The sequence below is a fragment of the Miscanthus floridulus genome, chromosome 19 (assembly GCF_019320115.1).
Source record: "Miscanthus floridulus cultivar M001 chromosome 19, ASM1932011v1, whole genome shotgun sequence".
Classification (NCBI taxonomy): Eukaryota; Viridiplantae; Streptophyta; class Magnoliopsida; order Poales; family Poaceae; genus Miscanthus; species Miscanthus floridulus.
In genome coordinates, this window is record NC_089598.1 from 94,275,074 (window position 1) to 94,301,300 (window position 26,227).

Sequence of the window (26,227 nt, forward strand, 5' to 3'; positions counted from 1 at the left end):
ATCAATAACCCAATGACTTCCATTGGTCTTGTAGTTCACCTACACACAAGAGATCAAGCTTTAGGAACCCAAACTTGTTGAGGGCCCTTCACCTTCTCAACAAGTGACTTTGCAACCCAAATTTTCTTCGGCCTATTCTTATTGGGAGGTCCTAAAACATCACTTTCATCTTTCCACTAGAATCTTTTCTAAGCATGTAGTGAGCATTGAAGGCAAAGGGTCTAGCATGCTTGGGAAAGGGTTGTGGTGGTGAAGTTTGGCACTCATGAGCAAAGTGGCCTTCTTGTCCACACTCAAAGCATCTCTTTGGCTTTGGTTTTGGCTTTGATTGTTGTTGTTGAGCTTGAGCCTTCTTCTTCTCTTGATTTGCCATGTACCCAATGCCACTTCTATCCATCTTTATGATGGTGTTCATTAGGAGCCCACTTTGAAGATACTTACCTCTAGTGAACTTGCTCAATCCAATCTTGAGATGCTCTTTTTCCAACTTGAGCTTCTTGTTCTCTACCTTGAGTGCATCACTACTTTTATCTTCCTTGAGTGCAACATTGTTTCTCTCTTCCTTGAGTTTCTTGTTTTCTTCTTTTAGCTTCTCATTCTCAAGAATCAAGTCACCATCATGATCAAGAGTTTCTAGCACAATGGTGTTGTGGATTTTGAACTCTTCAAACTCTTTCTTGAGCTTTTTATTATCATACTTGAGCTTGACATACTCATCATAGTCATTGCACTCAACCACTTGCTTGCCTTTATCACTAGATCCTTGCTCAATGCTCTCATCAATTAAATCATCACATGATGTAGCTATATCAATCTTAACAACATCGTTAGTAGCATCATGTGGCTCATTAGGTAAAAATTCTTGAGCAATAACAAGATTGTCATGATTAATCTTGAGAGTAGTATATTCATCTTTTAGCTTGTTATGGCTAGTGATGAGCTCTTTATGCACCCACTCAAGTTTATCATGTTTATCTTTAAGCTCTTTCTTAGAAGATTTGAACTCCTTGAGTTTGGATGACATAGCATCATTTGCTTCTCTAAGCTCAACACTAGCCTTTCCGGCTATGTCACATTTAGCTAAAAGAGAATCATTTTTAATCTCAAGCTTTTCATTTTTAGCTCTAGTCTTTATAATGATCTTAGTATATTTCTTTAGCAATTTAGCAAGATCATCATAAGTAGGTGACTCATTCATCATCATCGCTATCACTATCACTATCATCATTATGAGCATGATCATCACCACTACTATCATTATGTGATACCTTTCATTCACCTTTGGCCATAAGGCATAGGTGTGTAGAGGATGATGGCGGTGGTGGCGGTGAAGATGATGAAGAATTAATAGCAATAGCAGCCACCTTCTTGTCGTTACTATCATCATCGGATGATCCACTAGATGAATCAATGTCCGTGAGCCAATCACCAATAATGTAAGCCTTTCCACTCTTCTTCTTGTGGAAGTCCTTCTTCTTGCCATCTCTCTTCTTGTATGGCTTGTTCTTTTTCTTCTCATCTTCATCTTCATTGCTTGAGTCATCCTTCTTGCCCTTGTTCTTGTTCTTGAACTTGTCTTTCTTGGGCTTTGTGCATTAGTGAGCTAGATGACCAAGTTCGCCACAATTGTAGCAATCCATCTCAGAGATTGGCTTTCTTCTTGAGCTTATGAAGAACTTCTTCTTCTTGCCATCAAACTTGATGCCACTCTTGTTGAGCTTCTTTAGCATCTTGGTGATTTTCTTCACCATGAGAGCAAGGCTTTCATCATCAACTTCATCATCACTTGAGCTCTCATACTTAAGCCTTGCTTTGCCCTTCTCTTGGCTAGCTTTGAATGCTAAGTCTTTTTCTTTCTTCTTTGTAGAGGATGAGCCATCTTGAGGTGTGATGTGCATATACATCTCATGAGCATTCATCTTTCCTAAGATTTGTGTCGGTGTAGCGGTGGAAAGATCACCTTGATGTAGCACGGTCACAATATGCCCATATTTGTTAATGGGGAGGACACTCAAGATCTTTCTTACAACATCGGATGGTTGCATTTGAGTGAGTCCAAGCCCATTAACTTCCTCTACAAGAACATTCAAACATGAATACATCTCATTAGCACATTCTTTAGGAAGCATTTCTAAAGAGTTGAGCTTCTTCATGACAAGATGATAGTGTTCCTCACGCTCACTCTTTGTTCCCTCATGGAGCGCACAAACGTCCGACCATAGTGCATGGGCGTCTTTGTGGTTCCGCACCCGATTGAACACATCTTTGCAAAGGCCTCTAAAGATGGTGTTTCGAGCCTTTGCATTTCACTTCTCGTAATTCACCTCATCACCTTGTAGGTGAGTAGCATCCCAAGGTTTTGGGAAGCCTTGTGAGGCGGCTCTAAGAATACATACATCTAGAGCTTCCAAATACACCTCCATGCGAATTTTCCAATAAGGAAAATCATCTCCCTCAAAGATAGGAGGAGGTCCATCCCCGTGAGACATCTTGCTCGAGGCGGTTAAGCCTAAAAATATGAGCACGAGGCTCTGATACCAATTGAAATGATCAAGATGCCCAAGAGGGGGGTGAATTGGGCTAATTCTAAATTTCTTTGCAACAATTAAATCCTACGGTTAGCCCAATTAACCCCTTGTGCCTAAAAAGTGTTTCTAAGTGTTCTACCACACAAAAGACTTGCAACCTAACTTCCAATCCTACTCTAGCATGACAATTCTATGAATGTAAAGACAAGTATTGAATTGCTCAAAGTAGATGCTCAAAGTAAATGCACAAAGTAAAGAGAGAAGAGGAGACACGGTGATGTTTTGCCGAGGTATCAGAGAGTCACCACTCCCCACTAGTCCTCGTTGGAGCACCCGCGCAAGGGTGTAGCTCCTCCTTGATCTGTGCAATAATCAAGTGCTCTCTATGGGTTGATTCTTTGACACTCCATCACGGTGAATCACCCACAACCGCTCACAACGTGAGTTGGGTCATCCACAAGCTCTCCGGATGATCACCAAGCTCCCAATCAGCACCAAGCCGTCTAGGTGATGGCGATCACCAAGAGTAACAAGCATGAACTCTTACTTGACCACGACAAGCCTAATGAGAAGGTGGATGCACACTTTGCTACTCTTGATCTTTACTAATGAGGGCTCTCTTTGGGATTCTCAAATCTCAATCACCTCACTAGGACCTTACTCTTCTTGGCACTCTCTAAGGTGTTTCTCAGCTGATGGAATGAGCAAAAGTACCCCCACACATGAGTGGAGGCTCTATTTATAACATGGGCTGAAAAACGAACCGTTATGTGCCTCTACGGGGTGACCGGACGCTCCGGTCATGTTGACCGTACGCTCTAGTCAGTACACCCCGAACTCTAGAATGTCAGCATCCGGTCAGCACTGATTGGACATGTCCGGTCATGATTTTCTCTCTCTGGAACCTTACTGGAAACGACCGGACACTGGCTCTTAGCGTCTGATCACTTGACCTCTCAGCGTCCGGTCAAACCAGATGCAATCACCTTGGTCAAATGAACTGACCGGACCCTGAGCCAGCGTCCGGTCAAACCAGAGTCAGCGTCCGATCAGTATTTGACCCTCCATTCACTTCCAACTCTCGATCATATGTGAATGAAGTTTGCTCCATTGGATCTAAGGGCTATCTTGGAGCTACCTAGTGCTAGTTTTAATAAGTGTGCACCACACCTAACTCACTAGACTCACCTAGGTCAAGCTACCCATCCATACCCCCCTTAATAGTACGGCCAAAGGAAAAATAAAGTCCTAAACTACTCTAAGTGTCTCTCCAACTCCAATCGACACTTAGAACTAGTCCATCCTTAACCTTGTCGTCCATCCTTTGAAAACTAAAATAATTTCCATCGTAGGGGCATGACCACCTCGATTGCCCAATCGATCTCCATTACCATGACCTAACTTAATTGCCTCTACAAAACACATGTTAGTCATAGTAATCTTGTATTGTCATTAATCATCGAAACCCAACTAGGGGCCTAGATGCTTTCACAGGGCTGACAATCACAGGAATAGGAAGACTATCAAGAAGAAGACAATGGAAGTTGGAGTAAAAAGCATTCATAGAGTTCATCTTACTCACCACCATTGCGTCGGATTCAGCCAGCCATGCCCGAACGGCATTGGCCTCCTCTTCGGTGGCATGAAGGGCCGTTTGAGAGACCCCGAGATGGATCTCAAGCTAGCCATTTTCTCAAGTCGCTTCGGAATAGTGGTTCTGGGCTGCCCTCCACTCTCGAAGAAAGCACCGAGCGTCGTCGCCGTTGTACGAGTCGGAGGAGTCCGACGACGAGGCTGGCGCAGAGATACAGCGTCAATGGGCCCGCTGGCCCTGGGAAGAGGATGAAGACTATCATTCACAATGAACCTATAGGCGAGTCAGAACAGTTCATCATCATAAACAGGAAATGTCAATCTCACCCCATGCGTCGGAGACGCTGGTTCATCGGTATATTCCCCTCTGAGATCTCCTCCGCCGCTCGCTTGCCGCGGTTATCCTCGTTGGCCATGGATTTGGTTGGATCTACAAGAAGGGAAGGGAACCGCTACAGGGTTATGGAAGGTGGAGAAGTGCAAAGGAACAGTTGTGAGTGGAGATGTATTCGAGGCCAAAACCATCGGCTGGTATTTGAAGCCACAAAGCGAAGAGGTGAATGCCTCAAGAAGTGCGGTAGGCAACCGCAATTAATAGAAGGTGAATCGTCACCTCACTAATGCCAAAAAGAATACGGCGTTGGGCGACTGAAGGTAGAAAGTTAAAGGGTTCTCTTAATGAAAGCCATGTTTTCAGACTCAATTGGATTGAGATCAGAAGTCAGGGATCAGTTGTTTTTAATTGACTCTTTAGCCAAAACAAGAGATGCAATGGGACAGTAGGAAAGTATGGTTATCGTCAGTTTTACACAAGATACATGTGTTAACCTACAGATTACAAGTTTAAAACATCCTGGATAACTTTCAATATTTCTAGCCGGACAACATCAGCTTCTGTAATCTTTTGCTCGTATTTTTTGGCTGTTCCAAGAGTGTTCTCAAGACTACTACAGATGGCTCTGCTTCCTTTTACTTTAGCCAACAGTTCCTATTTCTTCTGTTTGACGGCATTAGGTATTTGGGCCAGAGTAGACTTGCGACGATCAATGGCAGCCTTCACATTTTCCAGTTCCTTCTCAAGTTCAGCACGTCTGATTTCCAGTTGGGAAAGCTCTGGATCAGTCCTGAGGGAAGAATTTTTCAAATCATTAATCAGACGCATCAACTCTTTAGCCTCTTGCCTGTTAGAGTTATCCTTGGCTAGCAAAGCTTCATGATTGGACAGGTTCCACTGGGTCTTTTTCACCTTCAGGGCTTGATCTTCAAAAGCAGACAAATATGACAAGACTCTGGAGAAGGCTGGAGATGGATCATCCTTTATAGCCAAGAAGACTCTCTGCATTGAATCAGTATCTTGGACCAAATCGGCTACGTTCTTCTCAAGCATTGGCAATATGTGTCTTAGCTGATTTCTGGTCTCCTCCGACACAGCTTCGCTAGAGGAAGTGGCTGACGATTTGATCTCATCTTCATCAAAATATTCCTCAAGATTGAGAGAGTAGCTCCGGGCTGGAGGATTGAGTACCTATGTATAAGGGAAATCTTGATTACAAGGATCGGATCAGCTTATAATAGAATGAACAAATAAGATGAGATACAATACCTTTTCTATGGTAACTTCTATCTGAAGGGAAGGAACAACTAATGATACACCAGTAATATCTGGCTGAATCAGCTCAGAAGTCTCAACATCGACATCTGCAAACATCGGAAGGTTTTTAGTTCATGCCTGCTGTAGAGAGACAAATTGAGCAAATGAATCCCTCACCATCAGTTGTTTGCCAGACTGGAGAATCAACAGTCTGAGTGTTGATGGTAACGAGACCACCTTCAACACCGATAGGATCGTTGAGCGGACTGTCAGGCTCCCGATCTTGCACAGGTGTTTCGTCAGGAAGTATCTGGCATAGTAAAAGGTCAGGTGAAGGGTAAAAGACTAAGAAGTTAAAGGAAATACTTCGACAGGCATCAAAAGAAAAAAATCACATTTTCTACTGTTATGGAAGCATCGGTTACTTCCACCGAAATTGGCTCCTTTTGAGGATCAGCCGAAGGAGGTTCGATTGGTGCTAAGTCAAATGCCTGAGACAACAATTCCGCACCCAGGGCAAGTTGAGACGCGATGCCCGATAACTGTGAAAGAATGGGGTCAGGAAGTTGAACATCAATTCGAGGAAAATATGGATCGTTCACCTGAGCAGCTGATGGTCTCGCCCTGTGGAGTCTTTTTCCAGTAGTGGCCTTCTGAGTTGCCCCTTGGACCGCCTTGCGCTTTAGAGATGGACATGTCATAATCGTGGGAGCAGCATGAGTCCTCATCAACTTCTTCAATGAGGGTGCGGTTGATCCCATCCTTGAAACTAGGCATGGCAGCTGGTAATCTATAGGATGCCCTCTCCTATCCAGACTTGGAGGATCGAGTTCAATGTCCTGAAAGGGTCGATTAGAACAGTTGGTAAGAGAAGTCACCAAGTAATCTCTTTGAAAAGGGAATGAAAGATTACCCCACTATCAGAAGCAAATTCCCCGTCTAGAGCTATGCGTAGAGGGTGGACCAACCCACAGAAGAGATAGGAGCGCCATTCTTGCCACCAGGAGTCAAAGAGATCGGAAGAAAAGCTAGCCCTGACCTAGTCATGCAAGTAAAGGGAAGGAAGGTCTGATCCCAATTGAAAGACTCTAGAAGCTTCAAACACCTCACTGATATCTTCTCTCGGCTTCAGTATGTTCTTGAAAAACAGGCGAGGGGGGAGTTGACCGAGACCAAACTGACAGGCCACAAACAAAGGGTTATAAAACTCATAGGTTGGAGGGTTGCCTAGGATGGAGGAGCCTTTAACCATTTTGCCACGACTGTGACGAAATTCGGCTGGAAGAACACAGGGCTTGATAAAGGAATTGAAGATCGCAGTCGCTGTCTTGTCCGAACAGCCGGATTCAAATCAGAATTTGAATAGGAAAGTCAGTTCATCATCCTCATTATAAGATAGCCAAGTCAGGACAACCGCATCAAACCCCCTGTAAAACTTTTTGAAGAGATGGCTAACATCGAAGTCAATTATTATGGCCGATACAGCCTCACCATAGCTCGTACACTGACGAGTTCTTCCTTCTTCGCCTCTATATTCCTCATCAAAGTTAGAGGAAGGAAAGCTCAAGTCTCTGAGATCAGGCCTTACAATCTTGTGCATATACAAATTAAGCTACAATTGTATCAGCCACCAAGGACCGCTGATAGTCTAAATTGGTTCATTCTTTAGTAATTGGACAGCCACCTGGTACATCAGATGATAAGCAGCTCCTAGCAGATATTTTCCAAGAGGACTATCCTTGCCTAATGCTAGGTGCTCCGCCATAAGTTTATGATTGTAGGTTAGACCACAAGATGACCCATAGAAAACAAATCTTTCCAGCCACATATTTAGGAAAGCCACGTATTCTCTTTCGTTGACAACTGATCCATCTCCAACGTGGTTCAAAATATAACTGGCCCATCCTGTATAGTCTGCTATTTTGGCTAATCTCTTAGAGACAGCACTCAAGTACTCGTAAGGCTGCACTGATCCGGTGACTCTAAGGCCGGTCAACATGTAAACATCGGCCAGGGTAATGGTCATTGGACCATGACCAAAAATAAAAGCATTCAGAGCGTTGGACCAGAAATAAGAAGCAGAGATCAAGAGTGAATCATTCCTCTCCATTTCAGACAATGAGAGTGTCAAGCATTGATTCAGATCATAAAGCTCCTAGTCTCCACCCCCTTTCTCGGATATCCTATGAAACCAATTTCTTCATCCCTTAGGTGCTTTAGGTCAGTTTCTGAAGGAAGTTTTATTCTAAGAAGATGAAGCCACTACAGACTGTTTAAAGGGGATCTGGTTGGTTTCTTAACGAATAAAGTCGGATGGATCAGGATCACCCATAGGACCGAGAAAATAGACATTAGGGACGACAGCTGATGGAATCAAGATTTCGTTCCTCATTTCCTAGCAATCGGATGAAATAAGTTCAGAAAAGGAAGAAATACGGGGTAGCAGTCGGTACTTGGAGAACGGAAATTAAGAAGCATACCTCAGGAACGTGGTCGTTGGTTGCCATCGTAGCTGGAATAGGTTCGGATCTGACGAAGATAGCTTGAATGACGGCTTGATGAAACAGCGGATTGGCTAGGGTTTGAGGCCTTAGCGATGACGGCGTCGGCTATTAAGGTTGGCTTGAGAAGGAAGGAGAGAGCAAACAGGCCAAGTGAGTCAGAAAAGATACTATTGGGACATTATGTAAGATTCGGCCTGGGAAGTCAGGACTCGCGTATATCTCGGAGCAAATCGGTTGCGGCATGGTAAATGGATAAATAGAAATTTTGGAATAAAATCACTTTTATCCTAAAATTAGAGGGCATGTGTTTACACCAAAATTTGGGAGAAGAACGCGGGAACTCGCTGACTTCCAAAATTGTGCCAATCAAGGAATCGATTGCATTAGGATCGTATCAGCCGATTCAGATACGACTCTAGAATCAGATCTCTTGGGATGACGTTAGCAGATAGCGATGATGAGCTACAGTTGGCGACAGAAAACTACATATCGGACTCTACAAAAAGAGAAGGATTAGGGTCCAAATATCTTAAATTAGGAATGTTTTTTTATGTTGAAAATTATAACGAATCGTGCTCGAGTAGGATTCATGTTTAGACTCCGGGTATAAATACCAAACCCCGGCTATTGTAAGAGGACACACAATCAATCCAATATACAAGTCATTTACTTTTTTCGGCTCCGGCCACCCCTTAGGAGTAGGAGTAGAGTAGATCTCGGCGAGTTCTTCAGCAAGTACGGCTGCATCGATCCGGTCGACCTCCATTGCTTGTTGTAAGTACCGTCGTGGCTTATACCTCTGTTCGTACAGTTGCATCGATCCAGTCGACCCCCACTGCATGAACTAGATCAAGGTCAAGTTATCGGCTCTACTTTAGAATGACAGTCTTTGATAGATTCATTAAGTTACCGATATTGCTTATTGTTTTTATTATTTATTTAATTACAACAATATCACTCTGCCCGATTGGGATTGATCTAGATCAACCTTATATCTTGTTTAGCCCATCGTTTGTTAATTGATCTAATCTGCACTTTAATTGATGAGTTACGTTTTATCGACTGTTTTATATTAATCTTGATCGTGCATAGCGTGCAGATCTACAGCTCCATCGAACAGACCCTTCTAGCTTGCTACGTGGGTTCTCGGCACGGAACGAAAATTCTGTATGGACAGGTATAAAGAGGCTGCAAGACCTTATCTCACGTCAAGCCAAATAATAATAGCAAAGTTGTGAACAGTTCTTCAGAAAGCAAAAGAAGCATGTGTCTGTCTGTCAGTCAGAGAGCAAGAGAAGGACAGGTTCATTCATTCATATTTGAACAGCAGTAATCAAACATCCTCGTTTGTTTCTTTTATAATCCGTTTTTTTTTTTGGCTAAAACAGTATTTTTCTCATACAATAAATTAGTCGGAACAATATTTCAACTTATTTTTTCAGCGAAGTGAACGGGCCCTACATATCAACAACATAAAACTACTAACTTGCTCTGAACCCTGACAGATTTAGTTTTGTAAGCACCATTTATTCAGTATCGATCATGCTGCTTGCTCAAAACTTGCCCCACCCTTTACGATTAAAAATAAGATACACTAAGGAGCAACTCGATCATGTCAACAACATGGCCTTGTTCGGCTGACCTTCATCCTGGCTTATCCGTTTCTTTTTTCATTTGGAACAGTCCTTTCACAAAAATTTAGCATGCACAGTACTTTCAGCCGTGAACAGTGTTTTTATTCAGTGTCGTTCATGCTGCTTGCTCAAAACTTGCCCCGCCCTTTCTGAATTCTGATCTGATCAAAAAAAGATACACTACAGGAGCAAGTCGATCATATCAACAGCATAAAAATACTAACTTGCCCTGAACCCTGACAGATTTAGTTTTGCAAAAACCATTTATTCAGTATTGATCTTGCTGCTTGCTCAATACTTGCCCTGCCCTTTCTGATTAAAAAAAAAGTTTGCTTTCCCCTGACCTAACATATAGTTTCACAGGAAGTTATAAAAACATATTTAGGTGACACAGTGAGAAATTCCCAATGTTTCCATTTCCTTCTGTGTTTTGCTACATGCAAAGTGATCTCTGGCAATTGTGGAAGTAACACACCTCATCAGAATGCTAACTAGTAACACAATTGTGGATGTAGATGTCAGCGCACAGCTAACCTTGTTGGTGCACTGTTGGTGTTCGCCAACGGCGCGCGGCCTTGGCACGAGTGACGAGCTCCATTGCGTCCGGGGACAGCGTCGTGTCGGCGCCCACGCTGTGCTCGTCGTCGGGGACGGCACAGGAGAACCGGGGAGCCCTGGGAATCAATGAATCGCAATCAATCAAATGAGGCAGCAGAACCGACATGAGCATGGCTGGCAGGGCAGGACTGTAGGAGCTCGACCTTGGGCCGGCCGGCCGAGGGATAGGTGGACGGACAGATCAAGTGCGGTGCGCATACGTGCCCCTTCCGACGAAGTCGTCGTGGGATAGTCGGATAGATGAGGCGGAGCATGCCTGATGCGAGGTTGCACCGCAGACCAGGCGGAGATCTCGGCACACCAAGCAGTGGCGGCGACGGCGGCGTAAACCTGATGGACGATAAACAGGGAAGGAAATTCGGGAGCGCGGCCCGCAGAGATAGAGATTAATTTGGCTCGTGGTTGCCATGTACGAGTATATCCATGGTTGAGATCTTGCTCCAAGATATTAGGAGATGATTGAGATTTATAGCAATTCTGTTGAGATGCTATATAAACGGCTCCTGCCTGTCCACCGTGAACGCAGGAACGGCGTCGTCGCCTTTCTCTCACGCGAGATCCACCGCGCGCGTGCTCCTCTTCCACCCGGACCCGCTCCTCGATCCGCCATGGCTCACACCTCCGTGAACCTCACGGAGGCTGCGCGCTCCAAGCATCTGTTCAAGATCAACGGCTTCACGGCGACGAAGCACAAGCCAAGGTCCTTCTCCGCGCCGAGGAAATGCGCCGTCGGCGGCCACGACTGGCAGATCCAGTTCTGCGCCAACAGGTCGGTGGGGCCGCCGAACCACCCTTCCGACGGCGCTAGCTGGGTCATGTTCCGCCTCAGGTTAATGAGCAAAGCAGCCGGCGGCGGGGTGGCAGCGTCGTTCGCCTGCCGCCTGGTGGATCCGAACCAATCGGGACTGGGCGACTCCTCCACCAGTAGAGAAACTACTTTTACTCCTGGTTCCCAACCCCTTTAGTCCCGGTTTTAGAACCGGGAGCACGAATTCAGAACTAAAATGCCCCTCCTTTAGTCCCGGTTTTGCGCCCGGGATTAAAGGTGGACCTTTAGTCCCGGTTGGTAATACCAACCGGGGGGCTAAACCCTTTAGTCCCGGTTGGTAGGTTTTTTTTTTCTTTTTTTTTTTGTTTCTATTTCTATTTTCACGCTGCTACCAGGTTTTTTTGTTTCTATTTCTATTTTCTTTTTTTTTTCTTTTTTCACGCTGCTACCGAACTAAAGGTTTTCTTTTTTTTTGTTTCTATTTCTTTTTTCTTTTTTTTTCTTTTTTTAATTGATGATTCGTTTTGGTTTTTGAATACGCATTCTACGCTGCTAGAATATACGTATGTTTATAATGTTCAACATTTTGTATAAACTATAGTACGAAGGACCTTTAGTCAAGGATCAGCGGTACAATCCCATAGAGCAGATCCTGTTCAAGTTCGTGCTGCATGGTTCGAGAGCTGAGCTTTTAAGTTAGCTTTCACTTTTCTGAACAAGCGAGGTCGTGCTAATAGGTGGAACTGGCCAGCAATTCCAGTATATTGCGTACTGGGCCGGCCCATCGAAGCTCCTATAAACACCCGGGACTAAAAGACCTTTAGTCCCGGCTGGTAATACCAGCTGGGACTAAAAGTATATCTTTAGTCCCGGCTCGTAATACTAGCCGGGACTAATTGATTTCCTACGTACTAGTGTAGCAGCTAGCTAGCAGTCCTCGATGGTCAGCCGGGATCAGCCGGGACTAATTGATTTCCTACGTACGTAGCAGCTAGCTAGCAGAGAGACACGTACTGACATGTCCTGACGGTGAACAGCTAGCTAATGTACTAGCTAGCTAATGTAGCAGCTACGCTACGTACTAGTCCCGGTTGAACAAAATGTCGCTCCCGTATTCGGTTGGAGACCTTTAGTCCCGGTTGGAGACAGCAACCGGGACTAAAGGTTCATTTCTAATCTTGGACGGAGCCTAACCGGGAGTAGACTTTTACTCCCGGTTGGAGGGACCAGCCGGGAGTAAAAGTTAACATTTAGTCCTGGTTGGTAGCTCCAACCGGGACTAAAGGTCCCCTGCAACAAAAGGCTGCCACAGTAGCCGTTGGGCAGGACCTTTAGTCCCGGTTAGAGCTACCAACCGGTACTAAAGGTTTCTCTAGTCCCGGGCACGAAAAATATCGGAACTAAAGCCAAATTTCGAAGTGGATCAAAAATCGTTTCTCTACTGGTGCTCGGACCAAATCTCCTCCGCCTCGTTCCGCAGATACGATTTCCACGACGTCTACCTCGTCAGGCGGAGCGAGCTGGAAGGTTGGCAGCGTCGGTACCTGAAAGACGACTCCATCCTCGTGCAGTTCGCGATCACCGTCCTGCTCGGGGAACCGAAGAATGCGGTGGCGTCGGACGCCGGCCCGCCCCCGAGCGTTCTGTCCTCCGACCTGCACAGGTAGTTCGGCGAGCTGCTGCGAAGCCAGAAGGGCGCGGACGTGACGTTCCACGTCTCCGATGAGTCCGTCCCCGCGCACCGGTCCGTGCTCGCGACGAGGTAGCCCGTGTTCATGGCCCAGCTGTACGGGCACACGAAGGAGGCGTCCACGTCCGCGCCGTGCGTGGAGGTCAAGGACATGGAGGCGGAGGTGTTCAGGGCCATGCTCCGCTTCATCTACACCGACACGGCGCCGGAGCTGGAGCGGAGCGGGTGGCAGGCGACGGCGATGGCGCAGCATCTCCTGGAAGCCGCGGACCGGTACGGGCTAGAGCGGCTCAAGAGGATGTGCGAGGAGAAGGTGTCCACGGACATCAGCGTGGGCAACGTCACCACCACGCTGGCACTGGCCGAGCAGCACGGGTGCGCCAAGCTCAAGGCCAGCTGCATCGAGTTCATCTTGGCTGCCCCCGAGAATCTCTTTGCGCTCGCTGCGACGGAAGGGTACAAGCATCTTGAGGCGAGCTGCCCCTCGGTTTTGACTGAACTTCTGCTGCACTTGGTTAGGGTCACTAAAGAATAAGGTCCCGTTTGGCAGGGCTTCTCCATCGATTTCAGAAACTGTTTGGAGCCGTTTTCTATCAAACGGGGTAAAGTAAAATAGCTTTACTTGTGAAGCCCCTAAAAACATGCTCTCACAGTGATTTGGGGTGAGATGGAGCAAAAAAAAAAGTTGCTTCTCCCGGCTCCTCCTCCAGGCCCCTAAAAACATGCTCTCACAAGAAAGTCATTTTGCCAAACGGTTTACCAAAACCGCTTCAGCTCCACCGGTGGAACTGTTTGTGGAGCTAAAGCCAAAAAAAATGACTTCACTAGTGAAGTGAAGCCCTGTCAAACGGGACCTAAGTAGTAGTTGGGCATTATATTCTACTCTAGGAGACAGAAAGCAGTCCTATGTGGTTTCTAGTGTTTATTTTTTTCTTTCTTTATTTGTTTATGATTATGCTTGAAGCTTAATTATTCAGAAAAATTCAGATACAGTATTATTAGTGAATTAATCTATTTCAAAATCTATAGAACTGAGATATCAGACGGCAAATGGGAGTGAGAGGTCCTTCAGATTACCATCCTTACTTTTGTGCGTCTCCTAGATTTCGAGACTATTTCTAGAGGGATGTTAGCATTGCCCGGTGTCGTTCCTTGAATTTATAGAGATGATGATGAGCCCTTGGAGGCAGGTGGCGAGACAAGATGCTGCCGCTGCTGAAGGATGGCCTTCGCCCTTCGGCAGAGATGTGGATGGAGCCATGGAGAAGGCGAATTTGAAGCGTTCCTGCCACTGATGACGGAGGAAGGCAAGGCAAGTAGCTACAGAGCGAGAACGGCGAGAAAGAGAGAATACAGGAAGGCACTGACATTCAGCAATTGCCTCCGTATCAAGTCTTTTAGCATTTCATCAACTCTGATTATTCATCTATGAAGAAAAGAAAGAATAAACTTTGACTTTTTAAGCATTCTGGAAACAGTTGCCACTGGAGCAAAAGGTGCAGAGAATGGAGCAAAGGGTGCGAAACAAACGACAGGTATGTCAAAGCCTATTTCCACGCATCTCCCAATAAATTTATTTATAAAAATATATGTTTGATAATGATACACATCATAAATATTAATACTTTTTGTTATATATTTAGTTCAAGAAGGATGCCACTTGCCCATTTTGATGACAAGGGTTTTCCACAATGTTATAACAGTTATCAAGACTAAAAATTAGCTTTGGATTTTGAGCGTGAAATAGGAGAGCTAGGCCCTGTTCGTTTCCGCTTATAAGCGGCTTATCGGTGGAAATAAGCGAGAATCCCGCCAAACGTTTTGCTTATTTCCACCGATTCTCGCTTATGTGGTAAGCCGCTTCAGAGATTTGAACTACGAGAAGCGAAAAGCGAGAAGCGAGAAAATCTTCGCTTAGATTATAATCCAAGCGTGTCTGGGAGAAGCGGAAACAAACAGGGCCTAATTACTAGATGCGGACGCTGCGGGAAATCAGGAAAGAAAAAATAAGAGCGGAGTATTATTTTTTAGCAACGATGAGTCGTAGTCGTTGGGCCGCTCGACCGGTGTCGTGGCCCAACAACGACGGCGTGCCACGGAATCCTATTGGATCGGATGCCCTGACATAGGCCCCGTTCGCATGCTCTAAACCCGACTTGATTCGCTTCTTTTTTTCATTCAGAATAGTGTTTTCCTCTCACAGATTCCTCCAGTATTCCTCCAAATCATCTAAATTCCTCCAGAATTCCTTCCAGCGAACAGGCCCATAGCGTTTTCGGTAAATTTTAGAAGTGCACTGATTGCAGAGCAAAATCATGCAACTGCAGATAACGACAGCCACATGTCCACAGCCACGTCGAAGCCCATTTCCACGCGTCACATTACAGAAGCTTCTTCTCTCATCTCATCATCAAAAAATTAAAAAACAGAGAAAAAGAGCAATATCCTTTGATGCAATTCAATCTGGGCCGTCCATACGCTTCCAGGCCCAACGGCACCGGCCACCGCACTGACTAATCCGCGTGTACAAACCCACGGCGCCGCACGCATAAAACCCTCGAGCGCTGCCCACCCAAACGGTTACGGCCCACTGACCACTGGAACCCACGTGTCAACAACGACGACACTTGGGCCCATTTCGGCGACGACGAGCCTCTCCTCAACGGCCAACGCTACAAAGAAAGGGTTATTTTGATCCAGGCCATTACAATTCTTCGAGTTTTGAGAAACGCCATTATAATTCACCTATTCGAAGATTTACCATTACAATTTCATCTCTCCCGCATCCGTACCATTTTCTATGGCTGCCGCGTATAAGGCCCACTATCAGGCACGTATGCCTACGGAAGGCATACTGTCTCCTCCGACCGAGCCCGCTGTCGCTCGCACGCAGGCCGTCGTGGATGAGCGATTGAGCGGCGTCGCTCCGCCTTCGGCCCCCACGGGCAGCGGCGCGGCTCGCGGACTTCTTCGACGCGGCGGCAAGGTTGGGCCGAAAACGGTACGGATATTTTCCAACCGTATTCGAGACCGAATCCGTTTAAAGGGGTTCAGATCTGTTCGTATCCGAGTCCGGATATTCAACATACGATACTATATCCATATCCGAATACTCAAATCGCATATTTATGATGTCGATATCCAATCGTATCCTATCCGATATGGTTGACACTACCCGTATTCGAATCCGAATCCGGACAGAAATATGAAAACAAATGTAATATTAGTGATATCCGTTCGTATTCGATCCGTTTTCATCCCTAACTGGCAAGCGTCCTGGCAGCCTTTGTTCGCATGCGCCGTTCTTCTCTCGACCGTCGACGCCGCGGAGTGCGCCACGCACGACTTCCGGGCAATGGATCGGAATCGGAACCATGCCGTTGTCGTCGGTGTTAGCTCTTCCAGGCGTAGATCAGCAGCGAGAAGCCGTTGCCGCGCTGCATCTCGGCCTCCTCGGGGCTGGCCTAGTCCATCACCGTGGAGCCACTGGCCCACGACGCCGTCGAGGATGCCACGGACACCGCCGCCGACGAGCTCTCCTTGGCCAGCCTCCGCACCCTGCCCCTCCTCCTCTCGCCATTGCTGCCCGTCTCGCTCCAGTCCCGTTGCCCCCACCGCACGAGGTAGCCTCATCCCCAGATGCCCTTGTTCCTCCTCACGGCCTTGTCGGGGGAGGAGGGATCCTTCCCCAAATCCGCCTGTCGCTCCTCGCCGCCGCCGCTGGCGAGATCGAATCGGAAGACGAGCACCGCGTGGGCGTGGGCGTGTGTGGAGGCGTCCGCGGGGGGCGGCTCACGCGGGGGAAGAGCCAGTTGTGGAGGTCCCAGGAGACCTGGACGCCGTGGCCGCCCCCGAGGTCGACCCGCTCGCTGCCTCGGAACTTCCAGCGCAGGCGCCGGATGTGGAGCACTCGCTCGCCGTCGACGCAGACCGACATGTCGATGTCAGCACGGTCCTTCTTCTCCCTGCCGGCGGCCCTGCCCCTGCCACGGCCGCGGGCCATGAGATCCACGAAGATCTCCCACTCGCCGCTACCGCGGCCATCCGTTGCGGGCGAGCGTGAGCCAGGGGCTTCGCTGCCCCAGCTACAACCACCGCGACCGTCAGCTCCTAGACGCGCGCACAGTCGTGGGCGAGCGACCCGCCGCCGCCGCAAGGCGCGGGCACGGATTCTCGGTCGCTGCTGCCGTGGGAAGCCGACAGCGCACCGCCGTGTCAGCGTTATGCCTGTCGATCTCCTCCTCGGAGGGGCGCACCTCGTCCACGAACTCACGTGGCTGCCAGCGCCGAGGTGAGCCATAGCAGCGAGGAGAAGTTCGTCACGGGGGAGGTGGTGATGGTGCTGTGGACGGTGGAGCGGGAGATGGAGGTCGCCGGCGAGGGTGGTTGCCGCATCGGCGTGCTAGGACTGCAGGTGCTCGCGCGCGCCCGCGGTGGTGGTGGCGTTGGCTGCTCGCACACGCGCCCCGTCTGACGGATGTGACGCGGACTTGACGTCCGTACGTCTTTCCGGTAGGCATACGTGCCTGACAGTGGGCCTTGTACGCGGCAGCCGTAGAAAATGGTATGGATGCGGGAGAGATGAAATTGTAATGGCAGATCTCCAAATAGGTGAATTATAATGGCGTTTCTTAAAACTCGAAGAATTGTAATGGCCTAGATCAAAATAACCCTTAAAGAAATTTTAGCACCTTCCCGTGGCTTCCTCGTAACCAGAAATTTTACATATTTACCATTATTAAGATCGCCACTCATCCGTTTCTCATCCTTACGATGGCTCTTACAGATTTAGCATCTTTAAAAATCGTGCGTCTTCGTTTTGCCATATTTGCTCGTCTGGCACGCCACGGCGACATGACACAGTCAATAGTGCCCTGCAAAAAGACTTGGCTGCCCCTGCCCATTTGCTCGCCCGCTCAAAGACAGGAAAACTGGCCGGCCCAGGCGCTCGCTTGTCCATTCTATTTCCCCAGGCCTGGAACTGTCATGTTGTCTGTGTTTGAATGAATCATATGGCAATAAAAAAATAAGAACATTCTAGCCATGCTAATTAAGAGAGGCAAATTGTGGCCATCTAAAATAAGAGAGGCACATTGTGTCCATGCAAAGTAATAGAGGCACATTACATAGTATCACATATGACAACCAAATAAGATAGGCACATCAGCTATGGAAAAATTAAGATCACTACATAAAGTACTTGTTTCTGACAACCAAATAGGGGCACATTGTGGCCATACATATAGAGTTTTTGGCCTTTGCCCATTACACACGACAGCATGCTGATAGTTATGCCCATTTGATTACAATAGAAGGCCATGCAAAATAAAAGTTCTGGCCAATTACACATATTATCAAGAGTTCAAGCTCTTAGCAAAATAAAAGCAATGTTCTGGTTCATCTTAAGTTCCCAGTTCATCCTTAGTTCTTCCTCACTTTCTTTGCCAACTTCTTCTTCCTAGGTGTCATTTTCTTGACAGGCTCAATTTGCAGTTCATCTTCTGAGAATAGGTTCCTGTTCAAAACAATAAAAGTCATGGTACAGCAAGGGACATGAACTCCTAGCTGTAGACTCAATAGCATACCTCCTAGCTTTTGTAGTTTCTAGGGACATCAACTTCTAAAGCCAAGGCTTCTAGGACATCTTCCTATGCATGAGTTGCAGATAACTCATTTCTTGTAGCCTCAATTTCTTCCCTAGCTGCTGCTTCTGCTGCTTGTCTTGCTGCCGTAGCCTTGAGTTCAGCTTCTTCAACATCCCTCCTTGCTTTTGCTATAGCTTCCCTTGCTAGTGCTCTTCTAGGTTCTTGGAGTGACTGCTTCATCACCAACAGCACCTTTGTTTGCTTTCTTCCTCCCAACCTGAACATTACTCTTCTTGGTTCTTTTCCTGCAACAATAACAAAATAAGTTAGTAATTACAACAACTAGTAAACAAATTAAATACATGAGTTAAGAAATCACCTTTTCTTGGTTCTAGTGATGGAACATTTCCAGCTACCACCCCTATGACCATACTCATTGTAGTTAGGGCACTTGACTTGTCCTAGTAGCTTTTCCACCTGCCTCCCTTGCTGATTTAATCCTATTCTTCCTCAGCCTACCTACTTCTCTCTTTTTCTGTGCTGGAGGTTACAGCTTGAAGCCCTTGTCCACCTCAGGCCACTGATTCCTATCAGTTATGTTAGGAACTATGCCTGCATATGCTGCCTGAAACTTTTGCACTGAGTAGTAGTGGTGTACAAATGCTCCCATGTCAGGTTGCCTCATGCTGGTAATCACAAGCCAAGGCATGTGGACATGGTTTACCAGTTATCTGCCACTGTCTACATGTGCATATTTTCTGAGATAAATACACAACATGTCTTCGAACTTCTTCATCCTTGTAGACCTCTGTAACCTCAGCTTGATTAGGGTGGCCACTGGAAATGTTCAAGTGTCCTAGACCTCTTGATGCTGCATTAAGTTGATGGATGACAGCCTGCAATATACCAGGAGACAGGGCTGTAGAAATCTTTCTCCTTTTGGCAAACAAAACCATGATCTTCTCTCTAATAGCATCAGCCATCATATGCACAGGCAGGTCCTTGTGTTCTTTGATCCAAGCATTCCAAGATTCTGCTAAATTGTTGTTGATGTAGTCACATTTGATGTCATCACAGAATTTACTTCTTGCCCACAGAAAGGGATGGTGCTCTGTCAGCCATTTCTGCACATCTGGACTGGCTGCCAAGACCTTGTCAAAAAAGAACTTGAACTTGTGTGCTGAATAAGCTCTTGCTGCAGGCCACATATTCTTCCCATACACATCACCACTGTAGTACTTCTTCATGTTTTCCATTAGGTGCCTAAAACATTCTCTCATCTCAGCCTGTGGAAACACTATTTTAACTGCTGACTCTAACCCCTTGCATGCATCAGTGCAGATAGCAAGCTTTTCCATAGGGTCCTATGGATTTTCTAAGTTGTTCCATAAACCAGACCCAGTTATCCTTTGTCTCAGAGTCAAAAAAACCAAAGGCCACAGGAAACATCCAGTTGTGGCCATCTAATGCTAATGCTGCAGGCATGTGGCCATTCCACATGCCATTCAGAGCTGTGGAGTCTACACTGATATAAGGCCTACAGCCATTCACAAATCCATCTATACTAGCTTTGAATGCATAGAAAAATCTGCTAAACCTAACTTTACCATCCTCATCAGTGATAGTGTCTATCTCCACCACAGTACCAGGTGATCTCAATTCTATCTCTGCCTTGAATCTATACAACCAATCGAAAGAATCACTCCACTTACCAAATAGCTTGTCTGATGCTCTCTTTGTCCCATTGTACACTGTCTGGTAGGGGATTTCAATGCCATATTTGTACTTCAACTCCTTTTTTACTTCTGTAGCCCCCATTGATGGCTTCTTCTTTAGCAATGGAATTGCTCTCTCTGCCACCTAGCTTATAGATGCCATCTTGTTCACAACCCTTTTTGTAGATGGACATTTATGGACCCCCTTATTGATTTGTATCTGCATTTTGCAAACAGAACAAAACATCAGAACAAACAAGGCAGTAAACACAAAAAAGGAGTAAAATGCAGAAAGTACAGTTATAAAACAAAAAAACAACAGGTTCATAAACAATTCAGAATTTATACCCTGACACTGTCATCGTGCTGGGTTCTAGCTCTAATAAACCATGGACAGCCTAGAGCAGCACATTTACCCCTGAACCTTTCTTTGTCTGAATGCTCAGTATCAAGCTCAAACTCCTTCCTTATAGCATGCTGCCTGATAGCTAGCCTAAACTCATCCATGCTGGGATAGCATGTGCCAACACTCATATCTGGATTGTCCCTATCCCATTCATACATTGGCTCTGCATCAATTGTGTCATCAACATTGACAGCTGCTTCATTCATATCTGCTTGCATCTCTGCTGTGATAACTGGAATGGGAACCTCTTTTCTGCGGCTTCTTGTGCCTCTACTTCCTTGAATCCCATTGCCTCATATACCTGTTCCTCATCAACAAGCTGTGTAGCTAAGCCATCATCATCAGGATTCTCTTGTATGGTTAGTGTATTCCAATCAACTGCTATAGGCTGTTCAGTAGGGAGTGGGGGTGCTGGTGGGGATCTGCAAGTATCACCACACCCCTCAGCATCATCAGGCACATGACTTGGTCCAACATGAGACCCATTGGTGACACCAGAGACACATCTTGCTGTAGAACTGCCTTTGTCTGTACACCACCTTTGCTCACAACATCTACTGCAATGAAAGCCATCCTCTCATCCCATCTGTCCTTAACCATCTGCTGCAAATGCTCATCCCTCCTAATCTTCCACTCAGACCCAGTATCTTGGTCAAGAACCCACACTGAAAGTGTTTGAGATGCCCCCCATATAATCCTAGTGGCTAAATCCTCATGAAACAAAGCCAGGGTATACTCACTGTTCCTGTCAAATCATAAGTCGTGTTGCTGCTCTGCCATCTTGACTAGGCCATACTCACCATTAGCAACATATTTAACAACTTTAACAACTAGTCTAAATGCAGAGCCAGGATCGATCCTGGCATAATCAACCACAATGAACGAAATACAGAGTCAAAGATTATCCAACCCACTGCACAGCTTAAGTTGGTAACACTTACCAAGGCGGGCAGTCACTGCTTGCCATTGTGACCTCGATTGATTGACGCCACCTACTACATCAGAATCCTACGAAGCAAAAACGGATGGAGATAAAGTGAGCAACCATTAGTGGCAGAGCCAGAACCAAAATATGGGGGGATGAAAAGCAGCAGCCAGCTCAGACTTGTTCAGAGCTTATGGCGAGGCAGTGATAGCAGCCATCAGCATATGATTTTTATCTGTATGTATGTTGATAGATGCTAACTTGCATTTTTTCTGATAGCTCATGAATGGGGGGAAAATGTAAAAAAAATCAGACACATATTCCTAATGATACATAGTATTTTCTGTAATTTATGCATATTTTTTAGCTAACGTACGGATCACTAGAAAAATTGTGAAGTAAATTAAAAATGAACACGGACGTACACAACCAATCACTAGCTTCTTGTTTCTGTGCGGGCAACGGCCACAAACAGGATTGCGGGCTTGCGGCCGCCGCACCAAAGGACGCACTCACGTACGTGGCTAAATACGGCCGCCCCAGAAGCCCACGAACGAGGACGCAACGCTTGCGGACGCAGGACGGGCTGCCCGCCATGCGTACACCCATGAACCCTAACCCTAAATGCCATGGAATGTGGGTGCAAAGGGGGCAGCAGGGGCCATGTACCTTCATCCGTCGCGAGCAGCAGCTGGCGCCGTGGCTCAAGGGACAGCCGGAGGGAGAGTAGGCGTGGCGACGGCGGGCGAGCTATAGAAGAAGGGGACCAAGAAGAAGCAGGCGGCGACGATGTTCACGGGGAAGAAGAGAACGCGTTGGGCGTCGGCGTTGCCTGCACGAGAAAATGGGCGAGCGAGCGACTGGCCCGGCCCGTTTTCCCTTCTTCCAAATAGCCAGGGGCAGACAGGTCATTTTGCTGCGCCCTGCTGACTATGCGCCACTGTGTCGCCGTGGCGTGCGTAAATGTGGTAAAACGAAGACGCACGGTTTTTTAAATATGTTAAATCCGTAAGAGCCATGGTAAGGATGAGAAAAACAGATGAGTGGCGATCTTGTAAATATGTAAAATTCCCCTCGTAAACAAAGCTGCTCCTGTTCTTCCCACCGCACCTCGGACCCAAATCAATCAGCCCCCAAGAATCCGACCAGCTTTTTCCCTGGTAGGCTTCCATCTCCGCCTCTCGATCAGTACACGATTCAGTTGACGCCTGGTGTCGGGCGAAAATCGTTGCCGTGACTTGTGGGATCGGATTTGGCGCAGGGTTTAGGGGAGGAATGGCGACCAAGCGGAGCGTGGGCACCCTGACGGAGGCGGATCTGAAGGGGAAGAAGGTGTTCCTCCGCGCCGACCTCAACGTGCCGCTGGACGACAGCCAGAAGATCACCGACGACACCCGCATCCGCGCGTCCGTCCCCACCATCAAGTTCTTGATGGACAAGGGCGCCAAGGTCATCCTGGCCAGCCATCTGGTGAGCAGCGGTTTCTTGCTCTGTGTCAGCTGTCTGTCAACTAGGTTAATTTTCTACGATTTGTGCTCGAGTGTATGAGATATGATGCTGATTTGGGCGACTGGTAACATCGGGTACAGTCCTGTGTAAGATTCTATTCAGTATTCAGGTGTGATTTGTAGCATGGGAGTACATTTGTACTAGTATCGATACCTGTTATTCAGTATTTAGGAAAGATAAGCGCGGCCTGAATTCTATTTATGTGCCAAATCTACCATCACTGTCAGTCAAAAGGTGATTACTAGAAATTTTCTTAGTTTGGTTGCAGTAATAGTTAGGTTGATGGTTACACTTAAAGAAAAGGGTGATATTAGGTTCAGAGTGGTACAAGACTGCATCTTTTAACTTAGAGACATGCCCATTTGATTAATCATGTAATTTCTGTAATCAATTGTTCAGTAATTGTCTTTAGTCATCAAAATTTGAAGCGATGTTTCTAACATGCTGGTTTCAGTCTTTAGTTTGAGACTTTCTTCTTCAAATGATGTGGTTTGTTACCTACATTACAGCCAATGCCTGGTAACCAATATATTACATGTTCGAGTCCCATAAGGTAACAATGAACCTACATTAATTACATCTTGTGGCACTTGAATTGTGGATGTCAGTCAAGACATGGATACACTAATGGAGCAGCCACTGGTTAGTAACATGATGTGATTTTCAACTTTTATTAGGTCAACCCAAACTCGAGATTTCCCTTAATAAGTAGCAGACCAAATATTCTATGCTTTGGAGAAAAATTTGTTCCTCCCTAATCATATTTAAGCTTATAACTACTTTAATCGTTTCACTTGATCACGTCATTCTAATACAGTTACTGTTGTCTCTTCAGGGACGTCCAAAAGGTGTCACTCCCAAGTACAGCTTGAAGCCTCTTGTCCCGCGCTTGTCTGAGCTCCTTGGAGTTAATGTATGCATTATGAAAATATAGCTCATGTTCGTTCTTGTACATAGTATGAAAGACTCGAACAATAACTCATCTTATCTGCCCTTTATTTGCTTATATACATTGTTAAAAGGTTGTTATGGCCAATGACTGCATTGGTGAGGAAGTTCAGGAGTTGGCTGCTTCTTTACCAGACGGAGGTGTTCTGCTTTTAGAAAATGTTAGGTTCTACAAGGAGGAAGAGAAGAATGACCCTGAATTTGCCAAGAAGCTGGCATCCGTTGCTGATCTCTATGTAAATGATGCCTTTGGTACGGCACACAGAGCCCATGCTTCAACAGAGGGAGTTACCAAGTATTTGAAACCTGCTGTGGCTGGCTTCCTTATGCAGAAGGTATTTTCTGAAGTTCAGTTAGTCTGTTATGTACTTCATTGTGAAGAATCAATACTCTTTTTCCTTTTCAAGTTGCAAAGCCCTGATGTCTTTTCATTGGCTGAGGGTCAGCTTCCAATTACCTGCAACTTGACAGCATTGAAAGGTTCTGCAATATTGTTTTCATCTTTCAACTAAGAGCTCTCACATTTCAGGAACTTGACTATCTTGTTGGTGCTGTTGCCAACCCAAAGAAGCCATTCGCTGCAATTGTTGGTGGATCAAAGGTGTCAACGAAGATAGGGGTGATTGAGTCTCTATTGGCTAAGGTTGACATCCTCATCCTTGGTGGTGGTATGATATTCACATTTTACAAGGCCCAGGGATATGCTATAGGCAAATCTCTTGTTGAGGAAGACAAGCTTGAACTGGCAACTTCACTTATTGAGAAAGCCAAGTCAAAGGGGGTTTCACTCTTGCTTCCCACTGATGTTGTAGTGGCTGACAAATTTGCTGCAGATGCTGACAGCAAGGTAAGCTCCTACAAAAGATGTAGATTTTTTTATTGCAATTATTCATGTTAGCGAAGGGTGGGCCTGGTGCAAGCGGTAGAGTCTTACCGCCTGTGACCGGAAGGTCCCGGGTTCGAGTCGCGGTCTCCTCGCATTGCACAGGCGAGGGTAAGGCTTGCCACTAACACCCTTCCCCAGACCCCACACAGAGCGGGAGCTCTCTGCACTGGGTACGCCCTTTTTTAATTATTCATGTTAGCCTACGTGAAGTGTCTTCTCGAATTATCTTGGGTAGCAACTGAACAATGTAATGTAGAACCTGCACCAACAAAACTCTGTTGAGTAAGTCAAGCTATTTGCACCTTGGCAATGGTAAAAAGTGGAAGTGTTATACCAAGTTTCCTCGTATCTTTGAAAATATAGCTGTTCTCTCACTCTGCTCATGCTGACACCTGCCGTCATTTGCAGACTGTGCCTGCATCATCTATCCCTGATGGTTGGATGGGCCTGGATATTGGCCCTGACTCCATCAAGACTTTCAGTGAGACTTTGGAGACCACCAAGACTGTCATCTGGAATGGGCCTATGGGAGTTTTCGAGTTTGAGAAGTTTGCAGCTGGCACTGATGTGAGTGATACCTTGCATACGAGTTATTTGCATCTCTGTGTTCTCTAAGCTAAATTCATCGCCTATTTGTTCAGGCGATTGCCAAGAAGTTAGCTGAAATCACTGCTAAAGGCGTGACAACCATCATTGGAGGAGGAGACTCTGTCGCTGCGGTCGAGAAGGCTGGGCTGGCGGACAAGATGAGCCACATTTCGACTGGCGGTGGCGCGAGCCTGGAGCTGTTGGAAGGCAAGACCCTCCCAGGTGTCCTTGCTCTTGACGACGCGTAGGCCGGTACTGCAGTATATTTAGTGCAAAAATGCAAGTCCTCTTCTCCTGTCCAGGAAACTAGGCGCGTCTTTTCTAGTTTTGCCAGATGAGCAGTGAATAAAATGGAGGTGTGCCCGGAACAAACTGATATGACATGGGATGTGTTTTATCCTTCCTTTACTCAAACCCTTTTTACAGTAGCCGTGCTTGGACTCTGGAAGTCTGGTTGCCAGCCTCAGTTTGCTGTTTGGTACTTCACGTATTTCATGGTGACATACATAGTCGCACTCATCCCGTCATGCTGTGCTGTGTACTCCCTCTATTCCAAATTATAGGTCATTTTAACTCTATTGAAAAGTCAAAAATTACAAAGATTTATGACATCAAATATTTATGCTATGAAAATATAATTAATGAAGAATCTAATGATGCTACTTGAGATCATAAATATTATTTTATTATATAAACTTGGTGAAACTTAATGTTTTGACTTTCCAAGAAAGATGTGTT

At 46.2% G+C, this 26,227-nt stretch overlaps 1 protein-coding gene and 3 pseudogenes across 1 annotated transcript; 2 read left to right on the top strand and 2 right to left on the bottom strand.

The window, feature by feature from the left end:
* Positions 1 to 11,076: 11,076 nt before the first annotated feature.
* On the top strand, positions 11,077 to 13,462 carry LOC136526400 (BTB/POZ and MATH domain-containing protein 2-like; annotated as a pseudogene).
* Positions 13,463 to 16,319: 2,857 nt separating this feature from the next.
* On the bottom strand, positions 16,320 to 17,322 carry LOC136526401 (uncharacterized; annotated as a pseudogene).
* Positions 17,323 to 18,726: 1,404 nt separating this feature from the next.
* LOC136526402 (uncharacterized) lies at positions 18,727 to 21,600 on the bottom strand (annotated as a pseudogene).
* A 987-nt stretch (positions 21,601 to 22,587) lies between these two features.
* On the top strand, positions 22,588 to 25,937 carry LOC136527608 (phosphoglycerate kinase, cytosolic). Its single transcript, XM_066520396.1, has 7 exons — positions 22,588 to 22,718; positions 22,820 to 23,028; positions 23,903 to 23,980; positions 24,090 to 24,350; positions 24,545 to 24,862; positions 25,310 to 25,468; positions 25,543 to 25,937. The coding sequence occupies exons 2-7, from the start codon at positions 22,834 to 22,836 to the stop codon at positions 25,735 to 25,737; spliced, it is 1,206 nt and encodes a 401-aa protein (XP_066376493.1). The 5' UTR covers positions 22,588 to 22,718; positions 22,820 to 22,833; the 3' UTR covers positions 25,738 to 25,937.
* Positions 25,938 to 26,227: the final 290 nt, after the last annotated feature.